The sequence below is a fragment of the Limanda limanda genome, chromosome 19 (genome assembly GCF_963576545.1).
Source record: "Limanda limanda chromosome 19, fLimLim1.1, whole genome shotgun sequence".
Taxonomy (NCBI): domain Eukaryota; kingdom Metazoa; phylum Chordata; class Actinopteri; order Pleuronectiformes; family Pleuronectidae; genus Limanda; species Limanda limanda.
The window spans coordinates 14574116-14599061 of record NC_083654.1 but is presented as its reverse complement, the minus strand read 5'-3'; the positions used below and the strand labels follow the sequence as shown (position 1 = coordinate 14599061).

At 42.6% G+C, this 24946-nt stretch overlaps 1 protein-coding gene across 1 annotated transcript in view; it reads left to right on the top strand.

The window, feature by feature from the left end:
* Positions 1 to 24946, top strand: part of LOC133026467 (CUB and sushi domain-containing protein 3-like) — a 313843-nt gene that overhangs the window by 227219 nt on the left and 61678 nt on the right. Inside the window, exons 13-25 of the mRNA XM_061093362.1 lie at positions 2592 to 2774; positions 3066 to 3392; positions 5665 to 5859; positions 7597 to 7735; positions 8356 to 8543; positions 8844 to 9032; positions 12887 to 13003; positions 13518 to 13733; positions 16006 to 16194; positions 20346 to 20446; positions 20633 to 20701; positions 20849 to 21005; positions 22999 to 23190. Coding sequence (XP_060949345.1) covers positions 2592 to 2774; positions 3066 to 3392; positions 5665 to 5859; positions 7597 to 7735; positions 8356 to 8543; positions 8844 to 9032; positions 12887 to 13003; positions 13518 to 13733; positions 16006 to 16194; positions 20346 to 20446; positions 20633 to 20701; positions 20849 to 21005; positions 22999 to 23190 — 2262 coding nt within the window. The remainder of the gene's footprint in view (positions 1 to 2591; positions 2775 to 3065; positions 3393 to 5664; positions 5860 to 7596; positions 7736 to 8355; positions 8544 to 8843; positions 9033 to 12886; positions 13004 to 13517; positions 13734 to 16005; positions 16195 to 20345; positions 20447 to 20632; positions 20702 to 20848; positions 21006 to 22998; positions 23191 to 24946) is intronic.

Below are 24946 nucleotides of genomic sequence, written 5' to 3'. Positions count from 1 at the left end.
TTTTTTCTTGATTTCTTGTTTTTTGTTTTATTCATTTACTTCGCATGTGACAAGGCAAGAGGTGGCAGTGGCTGTCCTATTCCCTCGCCTGTGCTTTGTGCTCACAGTTGATTGCCAGAATCTTTAAGAGGACGGGCACATCCTGAAATCCACTGATTACGCTGGAATCACAAGGTCACAAGACGGAGCGTGGGCGTTTTTACGCTCCGGGGTCTGGAGTGATGTATACCCGCTTGGAGAAAAACAGCCCAATTATAAACTATGATCTTAAAAAAGTCCAATTTATCAAGTTGAAAGTATTTGGGAGTTTGAGCATTGACTTTAAAAAAAGCATTTAGTGAACTTTAAGTAAGACGAGTGGGCAGAGATCGCTTGTCTTAATGAGAGCAGGAAAATTGTTGTCTTTCTTGTAACATTGCCTATTAAATCAATCCTCAAAAGCTCCTCAGTGGCTCCAGAGAGGCAGGGGAAAAATGTCAGTAAAGCAAGTGTAATAAATTAGATCATTTTCGTTCGGGCTGATGTCTGCAGTGCGAGCGAGTCAACGTGAGCCACTCCCTTTAGGTCGAGGTGTCACACGGCCGCCGGCTAATTAGACAGAATGAAGTTCCCATTCCTTCCTCACACTGGAAAACCTGCTGGAACGTACATAATAGACTTTCTCTTCTTCTGTGGTTTTAATAAGGTGCCATTATTATTTCATGTGGTTTCAATGAGTTTAACGCATCTTAGTTTTTTTGTTTCGGCAGCTTCGCTAAGGGGACACTGGAAATAAAACACAGCATGAGCCGAAACATGCAGGAGAGCTTTTATAGAAGTATTAGACTATGCACGAGCACCACAGCTACACACTCGGCGTTCGATCACTATTAGCAACCCGGCTCGAAAATCAATCTCACAATGGTCACAAAAGAGAAACAGCCCATAAGCTTTTTCTTCTCTCCAAACTCATTATAGCCCAAAATCTATCACCTTACTCTCCCAGATCTTTACAAGAAGTGCATGTGTGTGTGTGTGTGTGTGTGTGTGTGTGTGTGTGTGTGTGTGTGTGTGTGTGTGTGTGTGTGTGTGTGTGTGTGTGTGTGTGTCTGTGTTTGTGTGCGTGTGTCTGTGTGTCTGTGTGTCCTTGTATTTCCATGGAGAATGGTATGTGAGCATGATGGAATATTACAAAACAGAACAGAGTGAGGCTCAATGTGCAATTTAAAACATGATATTGAAGTTCCACTCACTCACACACACACACACACACACACACAAACACACAACACATACACACACTTGCATGCATACACTTTAAGGCTAAGCTTCTTTGTGAATCCGTCAGCCTTGTTGTCACCCATACAACAGCATTGTTTGTGTATGTGTGTGTTTGCCTGTGTGAGAGAAATGCGTGTTGTGTGTTTGATGCTGAGGAGAGACGGACTGCAGATGTGGGATTTTGTGGTCTTGTTAACGTGTGTGTGTGTGTGTGTGTGTGTGTGTGTGTGTGTGTGTCCACTGAGCAAGTGTGTGTGTGTGTGTGTGTGTGTGTGTGTGTGTGTGTGTGTGTGTGTGTGTGTGTGTGTGTCCACTGAGCAAGTGTGTGTGTGTGAGAGTAGTATAGGAATGTTTTCCGACTGTACGCCTGCTTTCTCTCCAAAGCAATTTGTTCTCCATTCTTCTGCAATGTGTGTGAGCGTGTGTGTGTGTGTGTGTGTGTGTGTGTGTGCTCACGCTCAGGTCTGTGTGTAAGGCAGGCTGTGATTGGTCAGGTCTGTGGGCTTCATAAAGACAATGTCATGATGGAAATTAATGCAATTCATCACAAACACACGCTCAGACACCCACACAAGCACAAACCTGTGCTTCCTGCCACAGGCCACTCCTGTAAATAATACTGGAAATAGGAGAAGAGAACAGGGGAAAAAAAGGGAGGAAGACTTAAATTAAAGGGGGGGGGGGGGGGTGTATTTACAGGAACACCTCATGCAAAAATGTAGAATCAAACATGGGTCTGTCCAACCCTATAATCCGAGCATCCACAGGGAGATGGATATAAGCTTTGCTCTGGGTTTAGCAGTAATAAGCATTTAGAAGTAGACACGTTCAGTTTGATTATCTTCAAGCAAGGTGGTTCAGTTGGATCTGTACAAAATGAAATGAAGAGAAGAGCAATGTTGATAATCAGACACAGGGCAATCAGGACAGGCATACATACTACATACTTAGGAGAAGGTGTAATGGTGAGTGTATATGCTTTATTTTATTAATTGTACTTTTTTTTAATTGTACATTGTCTGCATTTATATTTGTTTTTGTGTATTTTTGACTCCACTTTGAGCTGCACTAACCTGTATAAAAGGCACTGTACAAATACAGTTTGGTTGGTGGTTGGCTGGTTGATTAATTTATTGATTTATTGATTTCATTACGTTATTTACCTTTATCTTGACTGACTTTTGTCCATTACCTTCATTTCCTTCAATCCTCTGGAGACACCCACAGACCTGAGCGTCGGGTCATGATTCATGTTGTCTCAGGTCATTTGTTCCGGTCTCAAAGGTCCACTACAGCTGTTGATGTTCCCTGTGAAAACTGTGTCTTTGCAGAGATAGACAAAGAGAGCTGCGGCGACCCCGGCACTCCTCTGTACGGAGTGGTGGAAGGCGACAGCTTCTCCAATGGCGGAATCCTGAGATTCGAGTGCCAGTTTGGCTTCGAGCTTATCGGAGAGAGAACCATCTCCTGCCAAGACAACAATCAGTGGTCGGCAAACATCCCCATGTGCATATGTAAGTAATGAAATCACTGAGATGTGATACTCTGGGATCAGGCTGCAGGAGGGGAAGGGGGGGGGCGGGGCATGGCCTGAGCTCTGCTGTGATGTAGACAACAGTCAGTCTGACCTATCACTGCGTTGACAGTGCAGAGTTTATTAAGGCCCGGAGCGGATGATGACCAATGATGCTGTGGCAGAATGAATGAATATTTAACAGAAATATATTTCTCTTCCATTCCCTGAATCCTTACCCCCCCTCCCCTCCGTCTCTCCTTCTTTGTGTCTCTCTATCTTCCTCCCACAGTCCCCTGCATGTCCAACTTCACAGCCCCCGCAGGTACCGTCCTCTCCCCAGATTACCCAGAAGGCTACGGGAACAACATGAACTGCATCTGGCTCATCCAATCAGAGCCGGGTTCCAGAATCCACTTGGCTTTTAATGACTTTGACCTGGAGGCCCCCTACGATTCCCTGACGCTGAAAGACGGCGAGACAAACGACGCCGTGGTCATCGGGAGGTTCTCCGGAGCCGAGAGTCCGTCTCACCTGACGTCCAACACCAACACGCTGAGGCTGGAGTTTCAGGCTGATCACTCCATGTCAGGAAGAGGATTTAATATCACTTATAGCAGTATGTCGTTTTTTTTCCCCTATCTCATTCTGTTCTATTCAACGTTTTAAATGAAGAAAAATCACCACACTTATTTGTTCTGCTGCGAAACAAGATGAGATGTGGAAGTAGGATATTAACAATATGCCTTATAGGACCAAAATCTGAGTTTCAAGCATTTTTCCTGCGAGTTGAAGTTTGAATCGTGGTCACAACAGGAAAAGGATCATTTAGCTGTAAATGTATTTCCCTTTGCAGCAGAATGATGCCGGCGTCTCTGAGGCTGAGAAATTGTTCTGTTTTCAAGCTACGAGGCAGCATTTCTCAAATTACTATAAATGAATTTTATGCATGAGTTTCAGCAGGGACCCCAAGTGCCTGTATTGGATATGATGTGTTTTTCATCCTGAAACTCCGTAACCACCCGTACTGCAACCAGTCTGTGGTCGAAACTTTATCTGTAACAATCAGAACTACTCCGATGAAAGGTGTGAGAATGTTATAGAAGCAGTTTCTTTCTAATCCTCATAATTGTCTTCACAACATTCTCTTTATAGTGCAACTGCAATTCTCCCCATCACATACTCTATATTTGATGCTGGGATGTTAGATAGAAGCTCTTCACAGCTCTAGCAGTTAGATCAGACCGCTTCAACCAGACAAAGATTTGTTTGGGAGGAGACTAAAGAGAAGCTGTATTGATTCAAGTGGGGTCATGTAGCTGTTACAGCAGCTAAGAATAGAGGTGTAGGTGTTAAACAAAGAGGAAATAAGACGAGAGAGGAAATAAGACAAGGGAGGAAAACTTTGTTGGGAACTTTTTGGCTTGTTTGTTTTCATCAGATCAGACCACTGTGCAGAGATGAAAATAATATCAGTTGTCGATGTGTTTGTTAATGCCGATTTAAAAAACTTTGTTTCAAATGATGAAACCGTCACTGCCTGCATACTCCAATGGGATCTTTACATTGGAATGTAACCACTAGAGGGCAACACACAGTTACAGAGTTTCTGACAACAACGTACATGGCGTAGGTGGAGGAAGTTGTGATAATATATCTCATGAGAGAGAGACAAAAGACAAAGGACCGAAAAAGTCTCACTGCCATTGTTGAAATGTCTTCCTCGTGTCCTATGGTTGTCTTGCTTGAATGATTGGCTACACTGCCCCCTAAAACTTCCAGTGGTACTTCCTAATTCTTTCAATATCCGATAAAAAAAGATTGAAATGAAGGCAGAGTACGGACAGAAGTCTTTGACCGTAAAATGAGATGTCAGCCTTGCTCAAGACGACTTGAAGTAAGCAGAAAAATATCCAAGCTAACTTTTCAAAAGCTCCTAACCCATTGTACCTTGAGTCTTTAACCTGCAGTTAGCATCTCAGAAATCCACATCTTCAGTCGAGTTGTCAGCCCCGCAAACATCTGCAAAATCCATCAAAGCCCAGGTGACTCTTAGATGTATTGATGGCGAGCTTGCTAGACAACAGGATACAACGTGTACGGTAAATAATGGATTTGTTTGAAGGTATATTTGTTCATTTTTGATGCAGGTGAACCCTTTGCCCCCCGCTAGCAGTCTTTGAGCTAATTTAGGCTAAACACGTCTCCGCACCGGACAAACAAGAGATGGAAATTGATATTGATCTTCTCGGCTGAATGTGGGTTTGATGGCAAACAGGCATATTTCCCAAAGCAGAAGTGTTCTGTCTCCACGGTGTGTCTGTGATTTATCATTCCGTGTATATCAGATTTCCTAAACAGTTTTCAGCTTACTGCCTTTGTCTTTATTTACGATTATTATTTGATAGTCAACAGTGAAGAGGCAGACAGGAAACAAGGTTGAGAAATTGAAGGGCTTACACATGCACAATCGATCCATGGACGCTGTGGGTTATGGGGCATACGTTGTTACCATTCGGACACCAGGCACTCTAATATGAGTCATTTCTTATCGTTCTATCTCACCAGATTGCTTTATTGGTAAAACACAAGGATTTCAAACATGGACTTTACGACTCTGTATTACTGTTAGCTTGCTGAATGTGCATATATCAAAAACATAGAAAGACAAAGCAGGAATCAAAGCAGGAATCCAGAAAAGACAGATCATAACTATTCTTGTAAAAGTTTTCATGGCCAAGGACTGAATGTCACATGGAAGGAATTCATCTCTTGGACATTCTATCAAAATGGAGCCTGTGATTGCCTGTAAAGTTGAGATCTCATCGTCTTTTTCTATAAGTCTCTGACATCTTTCTCATTATGTGTCTCCCTGTAACCGTGTACCCCAGCGTTTGGCCATAACGAGTGTCCGGACCCTGGCATCCCTATCAACGCTCGTCGCTTCGGAGACAGCTTCCAGCTGGGCAGCTCCATCTCCGTGGTGTGCGAGGACGGTTTCATCAAAACCCAGGGAACCGAGACCATCACCTGTCAGTTGGAAAAAGGGAAAGTCATGTGGAGCGGGCCCATCCCGAAATGTGAAGGTAAATATTGACTATTTGATTAAATTTTAATCAATATATCATCCAAGACATCATCTTAAAGACCCAGGGGCTGGAAATGATCTATCGCCAGCTTGGCAGAGGGAAAAAGTACATAAGTGCCCATTTAACCTAAATACACTGAAAAATAAATATTAAATCACCGTCGCCACAGATCCAGCTACAGATACTGGGACTGTAGAAAAGTTTAAACATATAAAACCATTTTTTTACAGCGTGTGGGGGCAGAGATTGAAATGAGCTGTAACAGAAATATGAACTTAATGGCATATAGATGTGAATATGTCGGCTATATTTGGGTATAATTGTCATTATGGCATTTCATAAAAGAAGAAACTGAAAACACAAGTCAATCTGCCTATTAGTCAGTGCCCCACTCCATTTAATCATAGTTATTTCATATATCAATTCCACACTGTTAACACTGCCATTTATCATCCATATACAATCAGTGTGATTATATTAGCATTTAAATGTATAATCATTTACTAAGGCGGAAACAGTGGAACGTCTAATCAAATCAAAGTCGTGTATGAAAGTGCAAAGAACAAAAGAAGCGTGAGGGTTTCAGGTGAAACTCCCGCAGCAGGTATAATTAACTTCAAGTATTTCGAACTCTGTCTGTTGATGGAGTTGTTGATAGTACAAAGAAAGAACCACGTTAATGTCCTCCAGGACATTTCATGTTCCCAAGATCCACGTCAGCTCACTCCTGCCTGTTTGGATGGAAAATGTGGAAGATATTAGTGGTGCTGACAAATCCACACATACAGTAATTATGGCCTGGCTCTGCTTTTGCAAAGTTCCACTAATTATTTTCCTTTTACAGCAAGAAACTTTGTTCATTTCCCTCACAGACGGTTAGTTAACTTGCCGCTGAACACAGTGGAGCATCTTCGCAGCCCGAGAGTCGACTTCTCCCCTCAGGAGGCGGCGGACGCCAAAGCAAAGCAGAGAGGAGACGAGATATCCGATTTAAATATGTCAACATGTGAATTAATGCTAGTCTTGCTCCACATCGGCTCAACATGTAAATCATAGACTGTACATAAAGATATAAGACACGGCGGCTCCCAGAAAGTGAATCCAAATCCCTCCTCCTGGTGGCTGCCTGCGGTATAGGTGATAAAAACATGCCTCCTCCTAGTTAGTGAATCAGACATGGACCAAACTAACATGTCATTTTTGTTATCACACTGCTGTATGTTCAGGGGATAGTTTGGTACCACAAATACTCTCAACGCACAAAATGGTTCTGGGATATTTAGGCTTTATTCCTGGGTAGTGCAAGGAATTGAAGACGCTTTGTCCATGGTTATATACAGTTTATGGTGTAAATAGGCAACAGTTTGTTAACATGTTTCCCATCTTGTTGTTATTCCTCCTATGGGGGCAAAAAATAGGTTTATCACACATTTAGACACTAAATCGGCCTCCTAACCAAAAGTCATTGACGTATTGTGAAATCCCAGCTTGCTTTACTGAATTCTGCTCGGCCTGTTTGCTGTTGCAGGAGAATATTTTCTCACTAAAAGACGTTTTTCGTTGTTATCTGCTCGTCAGCTGTCGATGAAAATAACCAACTCCAGTCCTGGACTTGGACGCTCGATGATACAAATCAAATTTCATCGTTTCTCATACAGTATTTGTGTTCTCTCTCTCTCTCTCTCTCTCTCTCTCTCTCTCTCTCTCTCTCTCTCCCCCTCCATTCACCCCCAGCACCGTGTGGAGGCCACTTCTCAGCCCCGACTGGAGTGATTTTGTCTCCTGGGTGGCCTGGTTACTACAAAGACTCCCTCAGCTGTGAGTGGGTGATTGAATCAGAGCCTGGACGCTCCATCAAAATCACATTTGACAGGTGGGTGGCATAATTCTTTGATCCCGCATGTTGTAAAGGCTTTCGCAGCTTTGAACGGAGCAGGAGTGCAGATTGATCAGAATCACCAACGAGTACTTTTGACAAGCAGCCGTATACAAGACCTCGAGTTTACGGGGATTTAGCATGTGTTTAATGATAATATCTTAAATTTCATTGGCTGTATCAATACTGTCGGGAGTTGTTGATCAGGATGAGTTGGTTATTTTGTTTTTATAATATACGTGTGTTCTGTGAGCTATGAACTGCTTATATTAACAGTGCTTTTTAATACATTTTGCACTGGTTTGAGCCTCAGGTTCAAACAAACTGCGAATAACAATATTTGCTCAACAACCCGTAGACCCCTACCTCCTACAGCGTGTTAACACAATTAAACAAACATACACACTTGTACAGAAAGTATAATATTCATGGATGTTATCTAACCTGAAGTGTCCTTGTAAACTTTCCTAATTCAAGTAACACAAAGACATAAACTTAAATAACACTGTTAGCCTCATGTCTTTATTTTGTTAGCGTTGCCACAAACAGATGTATTGATGTGTATGACAGAATTACTATCGACATTAACGTAATGAATATGATTTATTTTCTCACAGGTTCCAGACTGAGCTGGGTTATGACTTCCTGGAGATCCACGACGGGCCCAACCTCCTGTCCCCCCTGGTCGGCTCCTTCAATGGAACCCAGGTGCCCCAGTTCCTTTTCAGCAGCAGCAACTTCCTGTATCTGCTGTTTACCACCGATAACAGCCGATCAAACGCAGGATTCAAGATAATATATGAAAGTAAGTTACACACACACAAATACATTTGCTGTATGTGTGCACATGTTGGCATATACAGCTTAAATATGATCCGCTATTCTACATCTCCTACAGGTCAGAGTAATACACATGGAAAATAGAATTTTTGCAGAATAAACATTTCCATACTGTGACACAACAGAACTACAGACAAAGATTTCCAGTAAAAACTAAACCTGCACAGAATCACAAATTTTTCGGAGAATCAAAGCATTTCTGACTCTGAGAATAATCATATCACGGTATCGAATCATTTAGAAATCTAATTTTTCTTTTCTTCAGGCGTGACGGTGGACAGCTACTCCTGTCTGGACCCTGGTATTCCGGTCAATGGTATTCGCTACGGACAGGATTTCTCCATCGGCTCCACGGTGTCATTTGGCTGCGATTCAGGCTACAGACTCAGCCACGAAGAGCCGCTGGTGTGTGAGAAGAACCACTGGTGGAGCCACGCTCTGCCCACGTGCGATGGTAAATATCTCAAGAAAAAAGACGTTTATTTGAATTTGGGTCCAGACACAGCCCGAGGCCAGGTTGACTGCAGCCGTGTCAATGCAGTACAAATACAAATGTTACTAAGAAACAAGTCGTTCTGAGATTACATTTCAACTTCCCTGACTATCAGTAGAAATATGTACTTTTTTAACTGAAAGGTAAGAAGTTCAGAGACATAATTATCACTTCTCCAGAATTGGAGAAATTGGACAGATTATCTAACTTATTCATGACAGTAGCCTCAAAGCAGCAAGATGTGTGGTAAAGATAAGCAGTGGAGCTGCTATCGCTGTACAAAATGCGACAAACTCACACACAGACACACACATACAGACACACACATATCATATGAACACAAACTAACACTGGCTGTACTGAGTCAAGGCTACTGTGTCTGATGGTGAACGACTTGAGGAAAAGATGAGAGATCTCTGGGCATACACTTTACATTGTGTGTGTGCGTGTTTGTGTGTGTCTGTATGTGTGTTTGTTTGTGTCTGTATGTCAGAGCCTGTGTGTATGTCTGTGTGTGCGTGTTTGTGTGTGTGTATCTGTATGCCAGTGCCTGTGTGTGTGTCTGTGTGTGTGTGTGTGCGCGCCTCCATGTCTTCCATGTCTTTGTGCTGCTTTTATCCACGGGTCTCCTGTCAGCCTCTCTCCTGTGTGAACCGTGAACACAGGAAGGTTTGAGGTAGATTCGAGGTAAGGTTGACGAAAGCCTGTGTCGGCTGTCACCTCCTCTCTCCTCCCTTTCAAATCAGGGGGGCGAGGGGAGGGAGTGGGGGTGTGTGAGAGAGAGAGAGAGAGAGGAGGAGAGGGGGAGCAGAACAGGACGGAGCAGAGACGGATGCGGCAGTGCTGCACCGGTTTTGTGGCCGCTTGCGTGGTTCAGCTTGCTGGCTCAGTCGCTTGTTAACCACATTTGAATTGCACAGTCCCTGGGAGCGGGAGCAGCTCCCTCTGAGGAGGCAGTTTCAGCATATAAACATCAAGCTCGGGGCCTGGAATTTATGTGCTGAATGCCATTAGAGTGTGTTTACACAGCACTGTATGTAGCACACAGGTATGGGAATGTATTTGCTGCTGCGGTTGCTAAGAAATGGCCGAGCATGATTGACAACAAGTACACGGTGAACAGCGCCAGCTGAGTCAGCCCTGGAGAGTGGAGCACAAATCTAACATTGTTCATACTGAGGGGGGGGAATAACAGCAACACTCCTACCTACTGTGTAGTAAAGGTTATAAATAAGATGATGACAGGATTATTAAAAGAGCCATACGAATATTTACTTTATACATTAACATGGTGTGATGTGTGAATACTGACCTGAGGATTCTTTACCTGTTTTATGGATGTTGGGATAATTTAAATAAAGTATCATCCACAGGAGGATATAGAGTGAGAGAGAGGGAGGGAGAGAGGAGTGACCTCCCGACGGCAGTGGTGGAGAGAGAGAAAGATGAAAGGAGATCAAAAAGAGAGACAGATAGACAGATGGAGAAAAGGTGGAGAGGAGGAGATGGGAAATGGCAGAGAAAGAGATGTTATGCAGTGTTTTAAATTTCTCACATAGCTCTGCGTTCAACATTAAGAGCTTCCCTGGCAGAAAAGTATGAATAATTAATGACGCTGTGTGTGCGTGCAACTCCCTGTGTCAGGCTGTGTGTGTGTGTGTGTGTGTGTGTGTGTGTGTGTGTCCATTTCTTTATTTTGGAAATACTTGTACTCACGCTTCACGAGGACGATGCTGATGTCTCAAAAAACCATGGAGGTTGAGTGTGAAGATCCTGATGTTCTGTTGTGGTTTTAGCACATTACCAATATCTGACCGGTCTGTTCTATGTGGCTGTAGCGTTGGTCAGCAGTGGGAATGGCCCGAACAGGTCTGGTGTCGGGCGGCACTTCTCAGAGTTGGTTGGTTTCAGCTTCTATGCTTCTGCTCAGGTGTCCCACTTACGGGAAACTTCAGCAGAACTTTCAGGCTCAACCTTCTCCCTGCCGCTCTGCCACCGTTGCACTTTGAGGTAATGTTACGGCATTTTATCGGCGTATTGTAAGAGGAAATGACAGGCCAGCCGCCCAACTGTAAGATGAACCAACTGGAGCGAGCCGAAATGAAGCACCCTGTGATACATGCATGCATTAGTATGCATGGAATGAGCAACAGATTTTTCCTGCGGACCTGGTCTCAACTCTGAGCATCCCTGTGCCGGCCGAGCCTTTTCCTGCATAACAATGTGTGGAGCTGAACCGCGTGCAGAACTTTCAGGGTCGTCCCGGGGCCGCACCGTGAGCCTCAAAATGTTTCAAGTTGTTCCTAAGACACATCTGTATCGTCTCACCACTTTGTTTTAATGGTGTGCAGTAACTGCAGTGATCACACAGCATTAATTTGGGGGGAAAGCAAGCTTAAAGCATTTCTTTTCCATTTCTGTTTCATGTCGGTTTCCTGCCTCGGAACAAGCCGAGAGACTGAACGTCCCAGAGCAACGAGATCTTGCAAATAGGTTGCAAATCTCACTTCTCAGCTAAACAAGTTTCAGTTATTGTCCAATTGGCTGTATCATGCAGAAACTGTTATTGCTGTTAATCTTTTCTTTTTCTTTTCATTTTCTAACAGTTGACACTATTTAGAATAGAACATCATGTACCTGCAAAACAAGGCACTAACATGTGATTGATCACTGCTGATTATTCTCTTTATTCTGACTTTTATTAGAACAAGTACCTTGACAGTGAGTCTCACACAGCATGTCATACAATATTACAAGTGAAGATAAAATAAAAATAAAACACAAATGGCAGAAGAGTTAGCCCAATGGGTTCACATAGTTTCACATTAAGTCTAGCTTGTCCAGTCGAATGTCAACAGAATGTTCATTTTAACAGATACATTATCACAGGTGTCCACTTTGCAAAGTAAATGTCCATCCGGAGTCGTAGGCTTGCCGTTGAACTTTCCATGCAATTCACAGCCTGGAGCCTCTGGGCCCACTGGTCCACGGTAGGCGGGTGGGGCTTGAGCCAGTTTACTGTGATCATTTTGTGGGCAATTAGCATCATAAGTCTGATCATATACAATTTGTTTTTCCTTAGCCCCCTTAAAGGTGTAGTTCCCAAAGTCAGCTGTTGTGGGTCAATCGAGCTGTCTAAGGTCAAGATCTCACGTATCTCCCTCATCACCATCTCCCAGAACTTCTGCAATTTAGGGCAATCCCAGAAAATGTGAGAAAAGTCGCCTATTAGACCACAACCTCTCCAGCAGAAGTACAAGTACATACTTAAAGATACGACAAATCTTCAAGAAATTGTCTAAAATGGTTACCTCACACATTCTCGTTGTTGTCGCCTGGGGGAAACAATGTAGGATGACAGAAAATCTCCTTCGTAATGTATCACTGTTATTCGTTACTCTTTGCTGAGTAACATGAATAAAACTTTAATATCTCACCTCATCCGTGAACGTAACTTGTCATCAAGCGATGTCATCGAGCTTGGCATTTTCTCATTGTTTTGACAGAGCGACCCCTAGTGGCCCATCTTATATATTGTACGTTTAGTTTTCCATTTGTGTGACTCTCAAAGGATCCTCCCCAACCCTCTCTTTCTCTTCCTCTTTCTATCCCTCCTTCTCTCATACCATATGTGTGATGGAACTTGAGTTTAGCATGAGAGGTCCGCAGGGGAACATTATCTGTTTTAGGTATCAACAAACTGATGCTAACCTTCTCCCTGCCTCTGCATCTCTCTCTCTTTCTCTCTCTCTCTCTCTCTCTCTCTCTCTCTCGCTTTCACTCTTTCCACACTCTGTCTCTCTCAATCTCTTCAGCGCTGTGTGGCGGAGATGTGAGGGGTCCCTGGGGTACCATCCTTAGTCCCGGCTATCCAGACAGCTACCCTTCATCTCTCAACTGTACCTGGACTGTTGAAGTCAGCCACGGGAAAGGCGAGACTCACACGCACACGCACACACACACACACACACACACACACACACACACACACACACACACACACACACACACGCACCCACAAACACACACATACATTCACAGATTCACACTGCCTAATAGAGAGAGACAGCGTGAGAGACGGGGGCATGTAGCACGCACACACAGTCCAGCCTCTGCAATACTGTAACAACAAACCTGCTCCCTGCATGAAATGTTTAGTATGTTCTGTTTTATAGCATGGTTACAATTGCATTTTAAGTTGTCCAGCCAAAGTCATATATGGAAAAAATATGGTTAAAATAAGACACATGATTCCACTTATAGATTATGATTAAAATATGTTTAACTTCTTATATTGACCATTATGAATGTGCTGTGATTACTTTGTCAAATGATACATTATAACTTTGGATAAATGAGCCTGTTGAGAATTAATCAAACTTTTAAAGGTTATCTCAACTATGTGTGTTTGTGTGTGTGTGTGTGTGTGTGTGTGTCTCAAAACAGGAGTCCAGTTTCAGTTCAACTCTTTTCATCTGGAGGACCAACATGATTACCTCTTGGTTACCGAGAACGGGAGTTTCGTGCAACCGCTGGCTCGCCTGACTGGCAACGAGTTGCCTAGCAACATCAATGCCGGTCTCTATGGCAACTTCAAAGCTCAGCTACGATTCATCTCTGACTTTTCCATCTCCTACGAAGGCTTCAACATAACTTTCTCTGGTAATTTACTCACTTCCAGTCACACAACTCTAGATTAAATTCACCATCATTTTAGTCAATTACAGACGGCGACTCTCCTCTAGAATCTCATCCTGGAAAAAATCTCTTTGAAAGAGTCGAGCAATGGATTTTTTTTATTTTTAATCCAAACCAGTCAAGTGATAACAGCCATAATGAATTTTGCACTGGATCATCCCAGCAAACCAGAGGAGGAGGATCCCAGACAGCACAGTGAAATAATAGCCTCTCTTTAAAAGATAAAAAAAGCAGAGCGACATTTCTTCCCAGACAGAGACAATTATTGTCTCAAAAGATCTGTCATAGCTTCAGTTCGAGCTGTAAAGTTACCAAAGAAATGTTGTTCAGTTCATTTATACAGCACCTTATCCTCGAGTGCTTGGGAAATAATAATAAGTAGATAAAAGTAGCAGACAAATATACAGACGTATGAGACTGAAAAAGCTAAAGAGAGGTTGATTTAAAGGGATGAATCTCTGTCACGATCAGAAAAACACGTCAAGTCTTATTTAGTCTAAATGTACAAAACTGAGAGGGTGATATAAGGCTGTGGAAACTCACTGAAGAAGGTGCCCCTACACAAAGCTAAAACAAATGTAGTCTAATACGAGAGCGCTGCAATAAACCATCTGTACATGAGGGTTGTAATGTTAGACAGGTGTTTAATAACCTGTGTGATGGTTCTGGAGGATCTTGTCTGCGGTGATTCCAGAGTTGATCATGAATTGAACCTTCACTTCTCCACGACTGTTTCAACTCTGTCCATCCTGATGCATTGACAGTGTGGTTTTTTCGTCGATGTACCACGAGGCAGATGCACAGGGATCTGCAGGTCTGACCCAGAGACACTCGCCCGCTGTCTATATGATTCTCAGTCAGTCAGTGCACAGTACAGTGATCAGCAGTGTCAAGACCCCACACCCGCATCACCAGGCATCAAGATGTGATTTGAGGGTTTTGATGGGAGCAGTTTCATTGGAGTGGAACCAACAGCAGCCATCACTGAAAAGGGTTTTCTTTTTGTTTAAAACTAAAGCTTCAAATGGTAGTTTGGTGGCGGCTTAAGTCATATTTTACAAATATCAAATAGGATCGATTGAGATACAGTTGGTTTGAGTGTTTTATAAAAAAACATTCAAACTTTGCAGCTTTTCCATTTTTTCATTTATTATCTTTTTTAATTTGGATTTATATTTTACCTTGTTATTCATAAAGGGATCCGTACAATAGAGGATTAGGGCCAAATTGAAGGGGGGGAAACAATTTTGAGATTTTATTTGATATCTTCATTTTCTTTCCCTTTAAATAGCCTTTTTATTCGTCATGTTTCATGTTTTTAAGGCACATCGGCACAGAACTGTATATCTGTGTTAATCTGTGTATATCAGCTCCCGTATTTTCCTCAGAAGAGAAATATCTCACCACTCAGTGACTACTCATGAAACCTGATTCAGGGATTGCTAAAAAAAAAGCTGAGTAGCAGAGAAGTTACACAACATTAAACGTAACGCGATCCACAGTTAAATAACACAAAAGTGGAAAACAGGAGACGGAGACCGACTCCTCTCGGCCTCATTGGTGGTGTTCCGAAAATGTGTGCGAGTCACAAGTGCACGGTTGTGTTACTTTGCCATCACCCTTGTTCAAAATGAGTTAAGCGGCGTAATTAAGACAAAGTATAAAGCTGCATCTGCCCCTCATAAATCACCATCCTCTGCCTAACTGCCCTCTCAAAAGCCTCTGATTGACTTTGGAACAGAGGAGCAACTTGAATCTGAGTTTACACTGAAGGACGTCGTTCCACCTCCCAGATGGCTTAAGCTGATTCTCACACCGTGCCACATGGGAGGTGTTGCCTGAGATGCGACTTTTCATTTGTGTCATATTTGTGACACGCTCTGAAATACAAATCATATCATCGGTCGTAGCTCGGTTAAATAAACCTCCTGCTGTAGCTCGCGAAACACAAAATCATCAAACTCAACTCAGGAGTCGAGTCAGACTTCAAACTCCTGTGCAAGTTTTACACAGTCATATATATAAGTTGTTATACAAATATTTGAGCTACTAAAAAAAATATGTCAAGACCATGAGGTGTATTGTAACCATTATGGGTTGCTTTAAGAGAGACGGGTATTAATCTTTACACCTAATTTCATATTTGTTCCCTTACTTATACCACTATTTGTATTTTTTTGAAGTTGTAATAATTGTTTAAGCTGTATATTGACTTTCACAATATGTTTTTCTACAGAATACACCTTGGAGCCGTGTGAGGACCCCGGCATGCCTCGCTTCGGCGGGAGGACCGGCTACAGCTTCGGCGTCGGCGACACGTTGTCTTTTTCCTGCAATGTGGGCTATCGGCTAGAGGGGGCGCTAGAGTTAATCTGTCTGGGCGGTGGGCGGAGAATGTGGAGCGCTCCTCTCCCAAGATGTGTCGGTAGGTGCTAACGTTACTGTCATTGTTATATCATTCACAACAGTTTCAAACTTAGGATATCATAGGATAAAGTTTGCAGAGGTAACGTTAGACATTTAAATTGTACATCCGTTTTTTTTTGCCATCAACCTTGGTTAATTGTTTTCCCACTTGTTGTATTTATTTCAAGTGAAGTGGTCCTGTTAAAGCAAACACTACGACGTCTTATCTCATATAGGATGAGTTTGTTTTTATTATATTCATTACAGTGTGGCATTTTACGGCATTTTTTGTTCTATTGTTTTTAATCTATTATTACATATATTTCTAGCATATGACAGAATTCAATAAACCTGTTTAGAGAAAAAAACAGCTCGTATAAGAACAAATTTATATTGTTTAACTTAATTGATCAGTAACGGGGCTATGACTTCCGAAGAAAGGGATTAATTTACTTTTATTGGATAAATTGAACGACTGATAACTAATCAAAAAATGCAGAGTGGAACAAATGAGCAAATCTTAATAAAGAGTGATGAGATGAGGGATGTGATAACTTGAGTGAATGTGGAAGATAATAAAGCTCAGGTGAGGTTAAGGACATAAATGATTGGCTTAACTAAGTTTAGCGCTGATGTGCAAGTAGAAACCTGCTTGGCTTGAAACCAGAGGCGTAGTCGGGCCGGCAACCTTTCATCGAGTCTAGGTGCGTTTTTCCCAGGAGCGTCATTGGTTGCTTGGCGACAGAAGTTCTGCCAGTAGCCTCAGCGGTTTGAGGGTTTGAAGTCTGGCAGCCGACTCCTTCTTTTGACACCCATGTCTTGTTTGGATGGTCTGGAGTGGGCGTTGAGTCAGCGTTTTTCCGGCAGGTTGGTGGCGGAGAGAAGGTGCTGAACAACTCCAATTACTGTACTTTGCTGAGAAACTTTTAGCCGCTAAGTGGTTATAGTTCCAAAAAAGAAAGAAAGGTGTAATTCAAACTTCTGCGGTGCCGTTTGTCAGGTTCGACTTGTTCCTGTGTTTGCTCGGGAATAAAGGTGAAGATTGCCTAAAATTACCTGGTGAAAGAAAGAAAAGAACAAAGGGCACTCGAAGTATAAAAAAAGAAAAGAGCGAAAGGTGAGAGGGCAAGAAAAAGCAAATCGCAAAAGACTCAGGAAAGAAAGCGCTGCACCCAGTGGGCGTGACTGTCATTTAGACTCAGCTAGGAAAAGGGATCAGCGGAGGAATACAGTGTTTTCAGCGGGTGTATTTGAGTCCATGGTGCGAGGCAAGGACCCTGGTGATAATTATAGTCCTTTCGTGTTTCCGTCTTCAAGGGAAGTAACATTCAAATATTAATCAGAGATGAGTCCTTATTGTTGTAGATCTTCCATTCTTTGGAGATTTAGCTTCCATTTCCCTGGCGTCCAGTTTGAATCCATCAGGCTTCTATGTTAAATCTCCCTGAAGCTGGTCTGTTGGGGAAAGAGGAATCTCTTGTTTCTGTCATAACACCTAGGTGTCCTTTATCCTGGGTTATTTAATAGCTTGTGACTGATGCCGTCCCACGGTGAACTAAAATGATTTTTTAAGTAACTGGGCTCCCACAGGCAGCAGTCGTCTTTAAAAGCCACATTTAAAAAACGGCAAATCTCAGTGTTTTGGCCCGTTCACCTTCCTGTCATCATGACTTTTACTATCAAGGACGTTATCAGAAGTACGACTCTGAAGTTCTCATTTAACAAAGCAGCTCTTTAGGATTTGTCATGAAACACAGACTTTAAGACAAGAAAACACCAAGGTAAGATTTATTCATTGTGAGCAGGTGTCAGAGCAATTATTTCCTTCCTTCCTGTAATTTGACACGTCAACATTTCCTGCGATAAACAGATGTGGCAGAGCACAGTTGGGCTTTTGTAATGGGACAAGTGTACATTAGATGTAGGTGCACGCTGCCACACTCTGCCAATTTTAATGGAGTCGTACAAGCAGCAAACAAACTAGAACGTGTCGATACGACATGAAGGGAAGTCTAAAGGCAGTACGGATGCATACAAAGCAGAGGAGTGCTCAGTGAGCCATGAACACAAATCACAGCGAACACACGTCTCTCACCTGGAGTGGAAAATTAGAACAATCCGAGTTTCATCACTAATGAATTAAGGCAGGAATACCTAATTATTTTTTAAAACATGGGTTATTAAATAATTTGAAACATGAGCTGCCATGTAAACAAGCTTCCATCTGTATCTGCCATACGTAGATTGGATCTCTTTCTTCTTCTCTTGTTTAATACTGTCTCAACTTCTTGCCATTGATCCAGAAGTCAGAACTTAACCAAAAAATGCTTCCACACTGCCAAACAGACAAACCTGAGACCACCTCTTTTGGTCCGACTAAATTATGTGCTGTTGTTCTGGGTCGTAATCTGAGACAGTTCCGACTAAACTGAACTGAAGGTTCAGACCCAAGAAGGTAGTTGCACCCTAAATAGAACTTAGTTCAGGCACATGGATCAATACTGTGGACTGGTACCTTCAGGGTCCACGGAACAAAGACATGTTTAAAATCGGATTAAATATGGGAACAAATGCAAAATCGATGAAGGACAATAATGAAAACACATGACATTGATGGTGCAGTCCGTCACCGGTTTGTTTTCAGCCACAGTGGGAAGTGTGGGACCACATCAGGCCCAGGGAGACAGACGAGTTGTTAAACAGCAGATCCAGAACAGAGAATATTGTACAAAGCCACGTTTATTTTCAGCTTCGCTCGATGTTTGCAGAGACGGCGTTTACGTCTTTTGGATCTTTCCCTCTTCGACGTGCTAGGACTGATAATGCAAAGAGGTGGGGGGGTGGGTGTTGCGTGCCGGTGTTCAGAGGTGTAGTGCGGTTCGCTATATTTAGTTCCTGTTTGCTGTGTTGCATTGCTGCATGATGGGGTGCACATCACAGAGGAAGAGCGAAGAAGAGGAGAGGAAAGGGACGATTAGAAATCTACCAGGCACCGTTTTCTAGTCTGAGCAAAGCAAACTTTGGTTTAGTTTTTTTTGCTTTTTCGTGCGACCTCTATAAAGTCAAGTGTACTAATCATTTATAAACACATAAAGGTGTTTTTTATGGTTTTAATCAACTCAAAGGTGTATTTTGCAGCTTTAAAATGTTGCTTTGATGGCCTGTGTTTGTGATTTCACATGAGTCTGTACTTAACCGAGCAGGTCAAACATATTGTTTTCATAAAGTACTGCTCGCAAAGGATTTGGAGTGCTCCCAAATTGATGTCTTTGCTTTTTCATAGAGCCGATCTTTCTATCCACATCTGTTACCCCTGCACATTATCTCATATTTACTGTGCCACTTTTGTTAAGGGACAGGATGGGTGGAATTGGACGGAGAAGAAAGAGGGTAGAGGAGGGGATGAAAAAAGGGGAAACTCGTGGGAAGTGGAAAAACAAAGGTTGATTGAAGTAGAGGAGGATAAAGGGGGTATGGTTCATAGAGAGGGGGAGAGAGAGAGAGTGGGAGTTAAGAGGGAGAGGGTGGAGAGGTAATTTTCTAAATGGAAACTCTAGCAGCGGGATTTATTGACGATGTGACAGCTGTAATATGACTATTACACCAGTAGAGACACAGAGAAGGGGGAGAGCATTAGGGCGAGAGCGAGAGAAAAAGAGGGGAGGAGAGGGAGGGAGGGGACATACGTACTAGAGATAGAGGGCAAGCGTGAGGCGTCTCTTTAGGTAAATTAGTTTCTGAATTTTACAGCCGGCCCATTCCCTACGACAGACGTAGATGGCTGACAATACAGCTGTTTAAAAGGGTTGTTAAATACTCTCATGCGCGCTCACACACACACTGATGGAAAACTCACACATAGACAAACACACACACAAGTGTGCATTAGAAAGTCCATTCATTTATCCGGGAAAAATAATCATAATCCTCTGTAAAATGAAAAAAGATCTTTTCACTTCAAGGACAAACACTTTTCTCTAAAACTTTAAAATCCCCAAAGGATCTTTAAATATGCAGCTTTTCTTTCCATTTTTTCTTTTCAAATCAGAGTCGCCTAACAAAAGTTTCCCCACATGGTCACATCACAGCATCACAACACTTATTTATGATTCAAAAAGTGTGTCTGTACCGGGTGTGTTTTAATTCTCCGGTTTCCGTCTTTGTCATCAGCCGAGTGCGGCTCCTCCGTCATAAACAACGAAGGGATCCTTCTCTCGCCCAACTACCCGATGAACTACGACAACAACCACGAGTGCATCTACAGCATCCAGGTAATAAATCTCCTTCTGCTTTAGGTTTCTTATTATAGAAAAAAGGTAATAGAGACACAGTATTGCACACTGGGACTAATGCAGAAGTCGTTATAGAAGTTGGTGGAATTTATGAGGCCGTGTGGAAACCTCTGTGAATACATTTGTTGGTCAATAAATCTATTTTGGATTTCCTGTGGACTTCAGGTGCAAGCTGGGAAAGGCATCAACATCTCTGCCAGAACCTTTCATCTCGCCCAAGGGGATATACTCAAGGTAAACACGCGTGCACACACACACACACACACACACACGCACGCATTTGATGATTGGTCTGTCATTCTCCCTGTCTGCTTTCTGCGTCATAGAGGATTTCAAAATGTGGTTTATTGTTGAATCTGCATTGCACTGTTGTCTTGACAGATTTACGATGGCAAAGACAACGCAGCCCATGTTCTCGGAGCCTTCACTGGAACGTCCATGTTAGGCCTGACGCTGATTTCCACTTCAAACCATCTCTGGCTGGAATTCTACAGTGATCCAGAAAGTGCTGGGGAAGGATTCAAACTGGTTTATTCAAGTAAGTTTGAAGGGAACATGACTAACCTTTACAAACTTTTTACATTTGTGCAGCCTCAGTGTCAAAAAATTGCTTATAACTTATACCTGTAGGTTTGTCGTGTCTAATAAACATTGACTCAATTCCATGACCTGGATTGGACATGATTTACAGTAGGGGTAGTAGGGGAAAAGACAGCACAGGAGACTCAATCTCGTTCGTTATCATCGTCTCATCAATTTGGCGAATAAATAGCATGTGACGGCTGCTCTACTTCCTGACAAATGTAACAAAGTTGCCGAATCAATTTAACTCCAAATGCTTCTAATTTGCGAAACCGTCAAATAACTGATCGTTAATCGCAGTAGTGAAACGATCACAAGTAGTTTGTCATGTTGGATTAACACAGATTTCAGAGATTGGAGTTCTGCGTAGGAGGGGGGGGGTGCTAAAGGTGCGCTACGATGTTCTCACGTCTCCCGGTGCCCTCCTGGATGCATATTTGCTCTAAAATAATCAAATTGCATAAACAGAGTCATGCAGGAGGATTTGCATAATGCTTTGAAGATGTGTTGTTTCTGCTACGTGAGTGGAGTGACGCATCGCTTTCTTCTCTGCACCTCAACTGTCTCCTGCTGATACACATAGAAGTTAGTAGTGCTATAAAAAAACAACAGATAATGACTGAAAGCAGCATTGCAATGGTATCTTTTGCCAAACAAACACTAAGCTTTAGGAGTGCTACCCGGGTTTGGTGCGTAGTGTCCCTTTGTTGACAAGTTGAAGGATCTGAGCTGCTTCAAAAGGGTAAAAAACATCCTTACCCATTTCAGCCATGAAGGCTTTCAACGGGACACTGAATGGCTTTCCATGTAACAAGAACTGGCAACCCCCAATTCCCTATGGCACTTTATTACCAACTAACCACGGTGATAGTAACAGGCAAAGACTTTGTTGAAGCCTGAATAAACAGAGGAGACAGACTCAAAAAACTCGGACGAAGGAAATTGTTCTAGTTGCATACCTTGCAATCTACACAATTAAAGTTTAAATGGGGAACATGATTTTCTATCCTTTCTGATCCTTTAGAAAACTAAACTGTTTTATGTAGTATTAAATATCTTAAATAGATAACTTGGACTGTCTGGCACTGACTGATCGTATGACCACAAGGTATAAGGCCATTTTCTGCTCGCCCTGATAAGCCTTAATGGCTGTAGCACATATCAGCAGGTGTTACTGTATATATAATTCAGTAGTCATCAGATATTAAAGGCTTTTTTTTACTTAGCAACCCTTTGAATGCTTCAGATTCCTTCAACTTGAATAATAAACTGTTTTGTTGGCCTAGTACATGATTCTTTTCCTTTACATGTCTTGAAGTTCATTTTCAGACAGGCAGCCATTCACACTCAATGTAAGGGTGATTGCAGATTTGCTCAGATTCCACAATGGTACAAGTAGAGATTTGCAAATGGCCATTTTTACAGACTTAGACATGCACACATACTCCAGTCTTCCAGGAGATGATTCAGATCCTGGCACCCCTTGTCTTCCAAGTAATCCTAAAGATCAATTCCTGGTTAGCGTCTTAGAAGGATAAGCTATTTATACACCTCTTCATACCCCGCTCTCCAAAATTATGTACATGAATAAACAGAATATTCTGGATATTACCATAGTAACTGATCTAAGACTGTGAAAAACAACCTTATATTGGATCAGGTGTTCACATGCTCCAGGATCATTCCTGATATTGCAAAGGCTCATAAATCTTTGTTTATTTCTTTTATTAAATTTGGATAAGAGCTCAAGAGGATCTGTGATATTAGCGATGTCGTAAACAGAATACTTCAGCGTGCCAGATATTAAGGGAATATTGCCATCCCGCTAAGGAACTTAAATTCTGTTTTCTCTAGTGGGTCTGAGGAGTCCCTGGGTGAGTGTTTTAAAAAGTACACACTTCAAAGATCTGTCTTGTCCTTTCTCTCTCTCTCTCTCTCTCTCTCTCTAGGTTTTGAATTGTCTCACTGCGAGGACCCAGGCGTCCCTCAGTTTGGCTTCAAGGTCAACGACCAAGGTCATTTCTCTGGGAGCAGCATCACGTACAGATGTGAGCCCGGATACACTCTGCACGGAGCTACCACACTGAAGTGTATGACGGGGGAGAGGAGAGCCTGGGACAACCCCCTGCCTTCCTGTATCGGTACGTCTCCGGCTGCCTGTCCTCAAAAAGTCTTAAAATATAGTCGTCTGAATTTGTGTATGTCTCATACCACTTCTATTTACAGGCATTGCATAGGTATACAAAAGTATTTGTATTTTCCAAATCTTCTCCTTTGAGTGTGCTTTCTCCCGAAATTTATTAGGACACTTATTTATATCCTTCACTGTAGATAAAGTTGGAGGACATGACAGATCCCCAACAGTTAAGCTAAATCATTCTGATCGCCCCCCTGGTGGCCAGCTGCTGTATAGGTCATAAACCCCGCCTCCTCCATGACAGCGGATGTTACATGGGTCAAACTATAGTTAAACTAAGTCAAAGGGCGTATCAAAAGGAGGTTGGTTTCTTTAATTTTAGGTAGTTCTGAACCAGAGAACTTGTAAATAAGTTGACCTGAAACCTTATGACTCTCAATACCAGAAAAGTAGAATCTCTACCGCCACTAGCGTTTTTTCTGTGGTAAAATAGCAGCGCGACTCACACACACACACCTACACACAGCTACGAATGCTCGGCTCCATGCGTACCTGCGGTGTAGCTTCGACTCAGAGGCATGAATCCGCCTTGATGATATCAGGAGGTATCACTGAAGTAGACCTTGTACTGCAATACACTGCAGAGTCCCTCCCAGCTCCTCTGTGAAATAGTCTGGCGAAGGTCAGATTCCTGTTAAACCACCCTCTTATTTTCTCATGACACAACGGTGGTTTAGAAGTCTCAGTGAAGAGCTGTTTTTGTGCAGGAGGCTTTACCAGCTGGACTCTTTCTTCAGAACTGTCATATAGTACTATTCTTACTCTATGAAGAGCTACAAGAGAGACCTGCTTGTTAGTGTTGCTTCATAAACACGTTTTAATGGGTTTCGTTTCGCTGCAGAGCACTGTATCAACGCATGGGCCATTTTTCGGTAAAAACAATAAAAACCTACTGGGATGCAACTCCCCTTTGAGTATCCACATATTTCTGAATATTCCATTATAACACCATTGTGTCTCTAATTCATTTTGTAGGGCTTCAAACTCATGGGAAATTATAACCACGCCACAGTCCCTAATATCAATGTCAACAGGCCAATAATGGGGTTTCACTGGCTTCGTAATTCCAGGCACACACACACTATAATAAACACACATCAGCGTATTAGGATGTGGTGCCTCGAATGCCTTGATTTGTATATTATGTTAAGCTTATTTGGAGAGATTTTCATTTCCTCCTCGTAGGTTTTTGGTTGAATGATTACGTTTTCTAATTAAACCCAAACAAATGCTAAGCTCGTACAGATCCAGGCACAAAATGGCTGCAGCAGCTGTGGCCCAGATGGGAGCTGTAAGCAGAACAGCAAGGCCCGATGTTTTAAGCACTTTCTTGCTTCTTCGCCGCCTCTGAAACTTCCGATTTTGGATTTCGGCTTAATAAGTCTCTCTCCTTCTCACTATCAATAATGAAAGAGTCATAAAACCACTGGCGGATATTCCTGGACTTTATATTTTAGCAGTGGCACACAGTGACCTCAGCTAACCTCCAGTCTTAATATTATATTGCTTCTTATTATTACCCAGAGTGTTTCCTTCTTACTCCAGTGGCTTCGCTCCCTTTTCTCTTTCTCTTTGCCTCCTCTCCTTTCTTCTTTTCTCCTCCCCTCATCCCGACTCGTAATATCGCTCCTTTTACTTGAGATAATATATTCCAGTGATGGAGGGAGGGGAGCCTGGGGGAGGAGGGACATGGCGAGGGA